This window comes from Doryrhamphus excisus, chromosome 18 (assembly GCF_030265055.1).
Source record: "Doryrhamphus excisus isolate RoL2022-K1 chromosome 18, RoL_Dexc_1.0, whole genome shotgun sequence".
NCBI lineage: Eukaryota > Metazoa > Chordata > Actinopteri > Syngnathiformes > Syngnathidae > Doryrhamphus > Doryrhamphus excisus.
Genome location: NC_080483.1, coordinates 15,497,898 through 15,510,618, shown reverse-complemented (window position 1 = coordinate 15,510,618; position 12,721 = coordinate 15,497,898). Strand labels below are relative to the sequence as shown.

General features: G+C 37.6%; 2 protein-coding genes across 6 annotated transcripts in view; one reads left to right on the top strand and one right to left on the bottom strand.

The window, feature by feature from the left end:
* Nucleotides 1-4,350: 4,350 nt before the first annotated feature.
* Nucleotides 4,351-8,266, bottom strand: il19l (interleukin 19 like). Its single transcript, XM_058055170.1, has 5 exons — nucleotides 8,117-8,266; nucleotides 7,979-8,041; nucleotides 7,734-7,889; nucleotides 6,434-6,496; nucleotides 4,351-4,746 (listed from the first exon to the last, which is right to left on the bottom strand). The coding sequence occupies exons 1-5, from the start codon at nucleotides 8,264-8,266 to the stop codon at nucleotides 4,627-4,629; spliced, it is 552 nt and encodes a 183-aa protein (XP_057911153.1). The 3' UTR covers nucleotides 4,351-4,626.
* fmoda (fibromodulin a) overlaps nucleotides 4,626-12,721 on the top strand; it is a 58,064-nt gene continuing 49,968 nt past the window's right edge. Inside the window, exons 1-4 of one of the 5 annotated variants that reach the window (XM_058055168.1) lie at nucleotides 4,627-4,892; nucleotides 6,637-6,698; nucleotides 7,769-7,894; nucleotides 8,038-8,291. The gene's annotated coding sequence lies outside the window, so the exon portion shown is untranslated. Of the gene's footprint in view, nucleotides 6,699-7,768; nucleotides 7,895-8,037; nucleotides 8,292-12,721 lie in introns of all 5 variants that reach the window. The other 4 variants (XM_058055165.1, XM_058055166.1, XM_058055167.1 and 1 more) reach the window with 4 other exon arrangements.

The window sequence follows — 12,721 nt, the reverse complement described above, 5'->3', positions numbered from 1 at the left end:
CTTAAGACATAGTCTATGAGCGCACTGTTAGCTCATGATTAGCTCCTACCAAAGAAAAAACTATCATTTCCTCCTGGTATTATTAGTAGTTCCGAAGTAAAGGAAACGTCAACCCAAAAAATGACCTCACTTGCTCTATTGACAACCCCCCCGCCCCACCACCCCTCCCCGCCTTTGTGTTGTGGTGTGCCTCACACAAAATTGCAATCAAACACACAAGAACTGCAAATTGTCGCAGCATTGTGGTTGCTAACGTTGATCTCTGAGGGTTACGTCTGATTTGCTTTGCACGAGTTGCTTTCCACCGCTTTGTGCGTCACATTTGTGTGAGCGCCTGCGTAATGTGTGCATAAAAAAAAAAAAAAAAAAAGCATGAGTAAGAGATGATTTTCAAAAGTCACACAACTCTTCCCCTGTTGGAATATTACTGAGTAACAAAAAACAAAAATCCAAGCGTGCATGACTGGTCTCTATATGTAGAATGACGAGGAAACAATGACACATGCGTGTAACGTGTCCCACTCAGATGAACATATTCCTGTGACAGTGGGTATTCGAGTGACAAATCACTTTTTTTTTTAGATTTCATGTGTATTTTATGTAAGCTACCAACAGGAAAAAGAAAAGCTTACGTTAGTTATGTCGATATTTGAAATACTTTCATGTTTACTGCGGAAACAGATGCAATCGGGAGATAATTAAATATGCAAATGAGACTTTAAATGCATTCTCAGAAAAAAAAAATACTTCCTCAGAAACTCTTTTTTTGCAGAATTGACATCAGAGGAATTGCTGTAAACCTGAAACTAACATGTTGTTTTGCTTAGCTGGCGTCTTTTTTTTAAAAAAAAATTATTTGTTTTTAACTGTACATTATTGCTTACATAATATTGACTTAGTAGAGCAGGTCTCAGGTCTCAAACATGCGGCCCGCGGGCCAAATGAACAAACGAATGCACAAATTATGACAACAAAAAAAATTCTGCACACATATTATTCAAAGATGACTCATTTAATCGAAACAATAATCTTAAGATTAATTGAGAATACAGATTAATTCAGAAAATAATGCATAGTAGCCCTACAATATTTGATTCTTATTGCTATTTGTCAATAAAACCTCCATGGTAAAGTCAATCCTGATATGCTACACATGCATACACTATACCAGGGGTCTCAAACACGCGGCCCGCGGGCCAAATGTGATAGAAAAAATCATTACGTTTGATTAATGTTCATGTTAAAGGTTAAATAACTGTTAATAGTTATCCTCCCGATCTGTGTGGAAGTGGTAAAGTTTTTGGCTATTTAAGTTTAAAGGAAATAACTTGAAGGCTACCGTTTAGGTCGCTAGCTCTCTAGTTTGCGAGTTAGCATGTGTCTCAAGACCCTGCAGTTGCGCAATATGTTGTAAATAAAAAGAGTATAAATGTGACTATAGTCGTGTTTTGTCATGTCTACAGGGCTCTAATAATGCTTTGTTCATTTTAATATGAAAAAAATCATTTGTCTACCCACCAACTATATGTGGTTTGTTAAGTGTTTATTATTTGACGTTTTATTATTATTATTATATTTATTTATTTATTAATGATTGGTTGATTTTCTTTATTCTTGATTTGTTTATTTTTTTTCATCTTATTTTGTGTAGAAAAATAAAAAGTAAGATATTTGAGAACAGTGGAATGTTTTATCAGAGCTTTTATTGTAGAAAATTGGAACCAAAGCAAAGTTTTTTAAATTTTTTTGTTTTTAATAAATTCCTTTTTTATTTTTTTTTGGAAAACCTGATGCGGCCCAGTCTCACCCAGACCCTAGCTCCAGTGGCCCCCAAGTAAATTGAGTTTGAGACCCCTGACTTTTTATTTTATTCCCTCATATTTAATGCAAATGCTAAATAATGTGCAGGTATTTGCTATTTCATTGTGTGAATGGTGTTAACCACATTTATGTAAGCAGTACTTCGCGCTGTTCCCATGTTCTCATGGTTTGTTTTGTTTTTTTTTAACCGGTAAAACATGCAAATGCATCATTGGAAAGTGACACAAAAAAAAAAAAAAAACTGGTTTCTTTCAAGGGTCGTGAGTGAGCCATCAAAGGTCGTTGAACGTTTTAAAAAATGTGTTGCTGGAAATTGCTAAAAAAAAAACAACAAAATCCCTGCTAATGTTAGGTCTGATAACGCTGTCATTGTCGGTAATGTATTGACATTTTTCTTTCGTAGAATACAACGTTGTTTGGGAGTGTGAGTCACGGTTGTGATGACTCAGGAAACTGTTGAAATCATAGATAGTTTGTTTTGCTATTGCATGCCCTAGAAACTAAATACTAGAAACCTTTCTTTGTGCTTGTTCGGGGTTCTTGTTTACTACTGCTTTCCTCCAACCTTCCATGAACGTGTTCACCAAATGACCAGCATGAAATGAAACTTGTTGAAATAATTCTATTTGTTCTGTTTCACAACCAAATAAGTTCCTATAACGGTACTTAGCAAAGCACTTGATTCCAGCAGTAATACATATAAACCACCAGTAGGTGACAGTATCGCTTTGCAAACATCTGTGTCGCTATTAGTGTAATATGTAAAAACATTTTTCTTAAAGGGGAACTGCACTTTTTTAAAAAATAAATTAACCATCAATCACAATTCAAAACACGAACACATACTTCTTTTCCCGTTTCTGTGCATTCTAGTGCGAGAAAACAAGATAACATGAGCTAGCTAATGATGCTAATAATACTTTGATGCTAAATCCCTCACAAAAAAAGCCGCTAAAACATTGTTAGAGAATTTTTTTTAGAGGATTTCATAGTCAAAATAGGTGTGTCCCAATGATGTGCATTGTTAGCTAGCTCATATGAACTAGTTTACTCATGTTATAATGCACAGAAAAGGGAAATAAATGTGTTCAAGCGTTCAAAGGTACGAATTGTTGGGAACCGTCTGTTAAAGAATATATTCCTAAATAAAGAATATGTAAAAACATTTTTCTTAAAGGGGAACTGCACCTTTAAAAACAAATTTGAATTCAAAACACGAAGACATACTTCTTTTCCTGTTTCTGTGCATTCTAGTGCGAGAAAACGAGATAACATGAGCTAGCTAATGATGCTAATAATACTTTGATGCTAAATCCCTCACAAAAAAAGCCGCTACAATGTTGTTAGAGGATTTTTTAAGAGGATTTCACAGTCAAAATAGGTGTGTCCCAATGATGTGCATTGTTAGCTAGCTCATATGAATTTGTTTTCTCATGTTATAATGCACAGAAAAGGGAAATAAATGTGTTCAAGCGTTCAAAGGTACGAATTGTTGGGAACCCTCTGTTAAAGAATATATTCCTAAATAAAGAATATGTAAAAACATTTTTTTAAAGGGGAACTGCACTTTTTTAAAAAAAAAAATTGAATTCAAAACACGAAGACATACTTCTTTTCCTGTTTCTGTGCATTCTAGCGCAAGAAAACGAGATAACATGAGCTAGCTAATGACGCTACTAATACTTTGATGCTAAATCCCGCACAAAAACAAACTAGAAGCCGCTAAAACGTTGTTAGAGAATTTTTTTTAGAGGATTTCATAGTCAAAATAGGTGTGTCCCAATGATGTGCATTGTTAGCTAGCTCATATGAACTAGTTTACTAATGTTATAATGCACAGAAAAGGGAAATAAATGTGTTCATGTTTTATATAAGGATTGTGAATGATGGGCAAAATTAAAAAAAAAAGTGCAGTTCCCCTTTAAATCAACCTTAATAAAAGTAAGTTTTTGGCACACTTTATTAATATTATAAGAGAATTTTCACTTAATTTTTACCTTTTAAAGAACATTTCACTTAATATAGCAATGTGATTAAGAACAATTTAGAACTGATTTCTTATTTTAGGCCTTTATATTCATAAAAGTTACAAGAATAATAGTACATTTTTGCTTGTTGTCTCATTTTAACATAATTTTTTCTTGGCTGTGTCCTCTTTCATGATCTTTGCAAAGGCAGAAAAGACGCTTTAGCACCCTCTGCTGTGTGGCTGGGTACTGCAGGGACTGCTTAGTCATTGTAATCTACCATGCGTGGGAATGTATAGTGTGCAAGTGATGTGAAAAATTCTGTGGTTGCGCTGCAGGGTAAACATTTTAGCTCAGTCATGCTGGGGCTTCACTAAATTTGTGGTTCAGAGTAAATTTTCTCAGAAGTCCACGTCCACGCAAGCTGGCTGGTGATCGAATCGTTTACAAAAAAAAAAAAAACAACTGACAGAGCAGCTATAAAATAATAGTTTATTTATCGTTGTTGAAACATTGTGACAGCTCAAACAATACAACAAAATAAAACACCAAGCCCCATGAATGAAAACATATGTAAACATACTCCTGACTGTGTGTCCGACATGCTAACCACTCAACCACCGTGCGTAAAAGCATACAAGTAAACAAACATAATGATCTCTATCAATAAAAAGCACAAACTCCTCACTGAAGTAAAAATATTCTTATCAACGGTACGCATCAAAATATTAAATAAATGGTAGAAAAATAGTCGCTCTATGTATATAAAAAAAACATTAAATTAATTCAAGTACGAAAAAATAAAGAAATGTAAAATTAAAAAAAAACATCCATGCTGTCATGTCAGGGATTGATTGACAGGGATTGTCACTTGTGTCGCCTCCTGCAGTTCATCCAGCCAGTCCAGCAGCGTGTCCAACTCCGCTACGGCCTTCAAGGCCGCCTTGTTGATTAACAGCTGTGGGAGGGGGGCACCAACAAAAGATCATAATTAGCCATTAGCAGGAAGCTCAGGTGTCGTTGTTATGAAAGTCGGTTAGCTGCTAACTTGGTAGGGAGGCCACTAGCTAAGCAGGGATGCTGCTACGCTAGCTATCTAAGTAGGTACGTATATCGCTAACTTAGGTAGTTTGGGTTTAGCTAGGAAGGTAAGTCATTTTCTAGCAAAGTTGGGATGTCTTTTGGTAGGTAGGTAGGTCGGTCATGTGAAAAATACATCGATACAGTAGGTCAATTGTCGGTAAGCTAGTTAGCGTAGGTCAGTCGGTCATTTCATAGATAGATTGCTACGTTGGTTGGTCACTTGCTAGGTAGTTGTTATGAAAGTCGGTTAGCTGCTAACATGGTAGGGAGGTCACTAGCTAAGCAGGGATTCAATTTCTGCTCCGCTAGCTATCTAAGTAGTCGCTTAACTGAAGTAATTTGGGATTAGCTAGGAAAGTAAGTCATTTTCTAGCAAAGTCGGGATGTCTTTAGGTAGGTAGTTAGGGTCGGTCATGATAAAGATAGATTGATACAGTAGGCCAATTGTTGGTAAGCTAGTTAGCATAGGTCAGTCAGTCATTTCATAGATAGATTGCTACGTTGGTTGGTCACTTGCTAGGTAGTTGTTATGAAAGTCGGTTAGCTGCTAACTTGGTAGGGAGGTCACTAGCTAAGCAGGGATTCCGTTTCTGCTCCGCTAGCTATCTAAGTAGTCGCTTAACTTAGGTAGTTTGGGATTAGCTAGGAAGGTAAGTCATTTTCTAGCAAAGTGGGGATGTCTTTTGGTAGGTAGGTAGGTAGGTAGGTAGGTAGGGTCGGTCATGTGAAAAATAGATCAATACAGTAGGCCAATTGTTGGTAAGCTAGTTAGCGTAGGTCAGTCGGTCATTTCATAGAAGGATTGCTACGTTGGTCACTTGCTAGGTCGTTGTTGAAAGTTGGTCAGCTGCTAACTTGGTAGGGACGTCACTAGCTAAGCAGGGATTCAGTTTCTGCTCCGCTAGCTATCTAAGTAGTCGCTTAACTTGGGTAATTTGGGATTAGCTAGGAAGGTAAGTCATTTTCTAGCAAAGTTGGGATGTCTTTTGGTAGGTAGGTAGGTCGGTCATAAGAAAGATAGATCAATACAGTAGGCCAATTGTCGGTAAGCTAGTTAGTCATTTCATAGAAAGATTGCTACGTTGGTTGGTCACTTGCTAGGTAGTTGTTAGGAAAGTCAGTTAGCTGCTAACTTGGTAGGGAGGTCACTAGCTAAGCAGGGATTCAGTTGCTGCTTTGCTAGCTATCTAAGTAGGTATGTATGTTGCCAATTTAGGTAGTTTGGGATTAGCTAGGACGGTAAGTCATTTTCTAGCAAAGTCTGGATGTCTTTTGGTCGGTAGGTTGGTCAGTCATGAGAAAGATAGATCGATACAGTAGGTCAATTGTTGGTAAGCTAGTTAGCATAGGTCAGTCAGTCATTTCATAGATAGATTGCTACGTTGGTTGGTCACTTGCTAGGCAGTTATTAGGAAAGTCGGTCAGCAGCTAACTCGGTCGGCATAGGTCAGTCATTAGCTTTGGTAGTTCAGTTTGTTAGCAAGGTTTCGCCAGCTATGTAGGTAAATACATAGATAGATATACAAAATAAGTTGTTCTCGTTAAGATTTTAAAGTACATACCTTGTCAAATTCTACATGTATAGAGTTGATGGCTTTTTGCGTGTCGTCATCGCAGAGACAGTGCTGAAAAGAGCGCATACAACTATTAGTACTTTAAATATACTGTAAATAAATGTAAAATGTTAGCAGCACCCACAAAATTTATTGTTTATATTGTGGCATGCACCAGTCTCTGAGGACCAGACCAGTTCTTTATTTGGCAGGAGCCAATCATGAGCTATGAAAACTCCCAACGAGCTTGTCAACGCATTGGAAATCGCAGAAGGTCAGTCCTTAATATAATCATCTGACTCACAGTGTCATCTTACAAAGAACACTAAACTCATCACACAGCAACTTAACACTCAGAAGCTATATTTTCTCTTAACTCATTCAATCCCAGACATTTTCAAAAGACATCCCTCTCAGTAACGGCCATTTTTGACAATTTCGACATATTTTTCAAGCCACACAATATTGTGTTCTTGGGCTATATAAATGTGGTACGCATAGAAAGATTAGACTCTCATCTTTCATCAGAAAGAAAGTTTGTTTCTGCCTTTTTCCGCTCTTTAGTACAGTGAAAAGGTACATTTCAAGCATACCTTTCCCCTTCACACAAATTTAGCCATTTTGCCAAAATATCTCAACAACTATGCCACAACATAAACAAAACAATAGTTTTTAAAAAAAAATAAAAATAACTATAGCTATTCACAATGTTTAGATTTAGAACTGAACTGTGTGTGTACATGCGTGTGCATGCGTTAAAATTTCCCTTCAATGCGTAACCTTGTGAACGCTACATGCCTTGATACATTTCAACTTCCTGCTGTGAAATGCTAAATACATGGGAAAGATGCATGCCGAGCTTTTATAAAATGCACTTTTTTATAGCCTCTTTTTGCCTCTTATGCAAAAAAGTGTAAAAAAAAAAATGTAAAAAACGTATAAATACATCTTTGGGATTTGCAGAGGAAGTTGAAAAAAAAAACATATGAACACGAATGAATTGAAGCATTTTTGCATAGAAAATGGTGGATGTTGTTGCAATGCTACCTTTATCCACCAGAGGAAGCTATAGGAGCCCATAGGGAGGCTGACGTCCTTGCAGCATCTCAGTGACTATATTTATGGGAACATTTGTTTTTGTCATTTTGAAACTTCTTTTTGTACAAAGAAAGATCTACTGTTTGTGATAGTGATAGTATTCAACAAACAGCATAGTGTTAAAACAATTAGTAGTATTTTTGAAGTAAAGTAAAGATGTCACAAGATTAAACTGGGTTCTTATACCTACAGTATAAAGTACCACACTTACGCATTGGTTTATGTTCTTTCTGATGGTGACAAAAGCGTTGGCCATCGCGCTGGAGCAACGTTTCACCTGCTGTGGCTGTGAGGTGGCATAATTCCGGAACACTCTCTCCACATAGAAGCGCAGGAGGAGGCGCAGATAACAGCATATCTGACCACTCTGAGGTAGGTAGAAGGTACACAATGTCACTCATATTGCAATGCGTAACTTCTCCTGAAGGAACGATCGGACCATCAAAATAGACTCACCTGAATATTTCTCATATTTGATATGTTCAGAATCATCACTCCGATTTCTGTGTCTCCAGAAATCTATGAAGTGAAACAATTACACCCATCACATCATCATCATCGGGCTTTGGCGGCACCAGGCGCTCTTGTGCTTACCGCTTCCGATCGTATTTCGGAATAATGTCTGCGTAGTTCCTGCGTGTGGACGCTAACGGTGCAGCCGTTGAACATCAGAGTTCTGCAGAAGACGAGCTCATTCAGGAGGCCGGGTAGGAGCAGCAGCGACAAGGAGAGCATCTTCTTCATGACTGAGATCATCTGGAGAACGGAGGTAATTTTTATAAGATTGGACCGTTCTTCATTTTCATGTATTAAGTTTGGTTCGCTAGTAAGATTTTATATGTATTTTTTAAATAATTTATAAGAAATAATACAACAAATGTGCAATGCTGCACATCATAGAAGGCATCGCTTGGAGCTGATGTCAATGATGCTGAGCAAGCACGAGTCCTCACCTGTGTGTTCACCTGTATTCACAAGTAGAGTCCAAGGCCCGGTCGGTGTGTCTCTGTGCTTCCATGCTTTTCTCCTCTTATACTGCAATAAGGGGGATTTTAGCCGACTCCTACAGGAGGTGGAAGTATGTTGCAAGAGGCAGATCATTTGAAAACCGAAGGAGGAAAAAAAAAAAAAAAAAAAAATCGAACCGTTCTCTTCCCTTAGGTGTTTTGTGCGGTTGGAGGAGTGACACCTTCATAGCCTCTGAAATTAATGAGTCATTCATAACAGTGGCAGAATTCTCGGGTCGTACTGGCACAGAATCTTGTTAAGATTGCAGGATTGGATTAGATTAGATTAGATCCACTAGATTAGAGAACATTCTCTTTGCATCACTCATCGATCTCTTTCAGTTTATTAGGGATTTCTAGTTATCGTTATAAACTTTGAAAATATTGTCCAGTTGTTTTGATCAGTGTTTTTTTGGGCAGTGCAGTGCAGGGACTTTACTCCAGTCCAACAAGTGGAAAGACCCAGTGGACTTTTCGATAAACTTCACTAAACATTCATTGGTAACAATAGTTGTGTTTTGGTCGGTATTTTCCATCACTTTTACTTGATAATTCTTGGGACGCTGTGATGTTGACTTTCTCTTTTTGAATAAACCATTGCCAATTTCCCTACAATACCAACAGTATGCCAGGCCCCCCAATGTGTCATGTTCAATGTCACGGGAAGCTGGAGCCTATCCCAGTTGAGTTTGCACATTACACCCTGGGCTGGTTGCCCATTAATCACTGAGCGTATATTGACTGGGGACTGAATTCATCCTGCCTGGCCATGAAGTCAGGTGACATAACCGCTAGGTAACCGAGCAGGCCCCCATGACCCCATTAGGTGCACGTGAACCTGGTTCATTCAGGTTTTTAGTTCATAATTGGAGATACACTAAACAGAAATGCAATTAGAAATACAAAATATTTGGCATTTTTGGTTAATGTTTTAAAGGAAACCTATTATGATCATTTTCTGTCATTTCTATTGAGTTGCGGACTCCGATAGAGCAGCTACACACAATAACCTGCATAGAAAACTTTCTACACTGGACATACACTAAACAGAAATACAATCTGAAATACTAAATATTTGGTTAATGTTTTAAAGGAAACCTATTATGATCATTTCCTGTAATTTCTATTGAGTTGAGGACTCCGATAGAGCAGCTACACACAATAACCTGCATAGAAAACTTTCTACACTGGACATACACTAAACAGAAATGCAATCTGAAATACTAAATATTTGGCATTTTTGGTTAATGTTTTAAAGGAAACCTATTATGATCATTTTGTGCCATTTCTATTGAGTTGCAGACTCCGATAGAGAAGCTACACACAGTAACCTGCATAGAAAACTTTCTACACTGGACATACACTAAACAGAAATGCAATCTGAAATACTAAATATTTGGCATTTTTGGTTAATGTTTTAAAGGAAACCTATTATGATCATTTTGTGCCATTTCTATTGAGTTGCAGACTCCGATAGAGAAGCTACACACAGTAACCTGCATAGAAAACTTTCTACACTGGAGATACACTAAACAGAAATGCAATCTGAAATATTAAATATTTGGCATTTTTGGTTAATGTTTTAAAGGGAACCTATTATGATCATTTTCTGCCATTTCTATTGAGTTGCGGACTCCGATAGAGCAGCTACACACAATAACCTGCATAAAAAACTTTCTACACTGGAGATACACTAAACAGAAATGCAATCTGAAATATTAAATATTTGGCATTTTTGGTTAATGTTTTAAAGGGGACCTATTATGATCATTTTCTGCCATTTCTATTGAGTTGCGGACTCCGATAGAGCAGCTACACACAATAACCTGCATAAAAAACTTTCTACACTGGAGATACACTAAACAGAAATGCAATCTGAAATATTAAATATTTGGCATTTTTGGTTAATGTTTTAAAGGGGACCTATTATGATCATTTTCTGCCATTTCTATTGAGTTGCGGACTCCGATAGAGCCGCTACACACAATAACCTGCATAGAAAACTTTCTACACTGGAGATACACTAAACAGAAATGCAATCTGAAATATTAAATATTTGGCATTTTTGTTTAATGTTTTAAAGGAAACCTATTATGATCATTTTCTGCCATTTCTATTGAGTTGAGGACTCAGATAGAGCAGCTACACACAATAACCTGCATAGAAAACTTTCTACACCGTCTAGAATCTGCACCTATTCCTGTTGTATTTCCTTAGATTTGCACGACCGGCCTCTGAGCATGCCCACTCCACTGTGCTTGTACAGCTTGTGCCCGGGCATGCCCATATAAGCAAGCCGGGGTTGATATTCTAACTACATTTATGGGTCTGGAAAGTGGAAATGTGAGTTGTTTGGGTTGAAATACACAGAAATGTTACAAAAATGATTATCACTCGGCCATTTTTATTTTGTAAAAGTACAGTAGCTCTCACAAGTAAAAATTGGAGACCCCAACTCTTAGACCACGAGTGACTCAGGCTAAGAATGCGACGTCTGGCAGGTGAGAAGGTGCACTACGTGAAGCTTTCAAATGATTTTTGAAACAGAAGAAATAGGTAAAAACCCTTCCAAGCTCCGGCTGTCTGACAGGTTCCTTGTTTAGTTTAGTCGATGCTGTTTTTAGATCAGACAAACAACACAACTGATTATTAATATAGTCATCTCTTATCTTGACCAGTGACGAGCAAAATGCCCAAACGTGTTATGTGTACTTCCTTTGGAACTCTGGTCTTTAACCACAACATGTAATTACACAATGGAAACAAACAGGATTTGCCAATTCATGTCTATAATTAAGTTATTACCAGGTCTCTAAGGCTATTTTAGGGTAGCCCACGGCTAATTTTAGCAGATTTTTTTTTTATATTAGTTCAGTGGCAACATGAGTTGAATGCGTCAAAACAAATAACAGTTTTTTTTGTGCAGCAATATGTCTCTTGTCTAGTTATACATCATAAATCATGCACGTAGTGACGTCCTGCTCAGTGCAAAGTAATCTGCAAAATAAAAGCATGACATTATTCCCTTTGATTGTACAGTAAACCTCGGATATATCGGATTCAATTGTTCCCACTGGTTTTGTCCGATATAAGCGAAATCCGTTATATGCGTATACCGGAAAATGTCCGTTTTACGCATATATCGGATTTATATCCGGTATATGCGTAAATCGGATTTTATCCGTTATAAAAAGGCACTTCCTTGACTATGTTTCCAATGTACCTGGACTGGGCAATGAAAAGAGACGTAAGGTAATGAGAATTTAACTTTATTGGACTCTGAGCATAACAAATTGTTAATTAAGCTAGGCCCTGGCAACGCTGCAAATGACGTCGTATAGCGGCCTGTCACGATTCTGCGAATCGGAGCGCCACGATGCGGCCATCCGATATATGCGAGGGAAATTTAATGGAAATGCATTGGAACGGGACTGGAGATTTTGTCCAAAATAGGCGAAATCCGTTATAAAAAATCCGATATATGCAATGAATTTTTATTGGAAATGCATTACAGAAAAATTTGTTCTTTTTTATCTGTCCGTTGTGAACGAATTTCCGATATATCCGAGTCCGATATATCCGAGGTTTACTGTACCACACCAGGCCAAAGTCGCATGTCCAGTACAATTGTATTGTAAATTGATATCAGTAATTGTAAATATAATGTTTACTAGGGGAAGAATTTGTGGGCTTAGTGGAAACAAAAACTGCAATTTATTGATACTCAGAGTACATGAAAAGCGTTGAGGGAATCTTCGGTGGGCAGCTAAACGGGACACAGTATAGAGTCCCCTTCCCAGGAGTTATACATCAGGGCGCTGCAATAAACAAGGGAAAGGTAGGGAAGTGGAGATAGTGGAGTTTTATATTTATAAAACCGCATATTCCATCCTGGTCAGACCCAAAACCGGCGTCTGAGCCCGAGGAGAAAATGTCCAACCTCAGTATTTAGGCTTGCAAAACCAAGCAAGCAAAAAGCACTTGAACAATAGCTACAACCAACACAGTTGTGAGGGCATCCATGTTGTTTCTGATGTAAACACTCGTCTCGTGTTTGACGTCACAGCATACTTTTTTTGTGTCCATACTCCATAGTTAAACACATAACCAGATTTTTCTTCAAATCTATACTCAGTGCCAGATAGCTGCGGCTAATGAGATACCCGCAACAACAACTCCTGATAAATGCTTT

Bases quoted from the DNA above. Each gene is read 5' to 3' on its own strand.
- il19l (XM_058055170.1), bottom strand. From the start codon at position 8,266: ATGAAGAAGATGCTCTCCTTGTCGCTGCTGCTCCTACCCGGCCTCCTG. The intron at 8,042-8,116 runs GTAAGCACAAGA...TTCACTTCATAG, and splicing joins CCGAAATACGATCGGAAGCG to ATTTCTGGAGACACAGAAAT. The intron at 7,890-7,978 runs GTGAGTCTATTT...TACCTACCTCAG, and splicing joins CAAATATGAGAAATATTCAG to AGTGGTCAGATATGCTGTTA.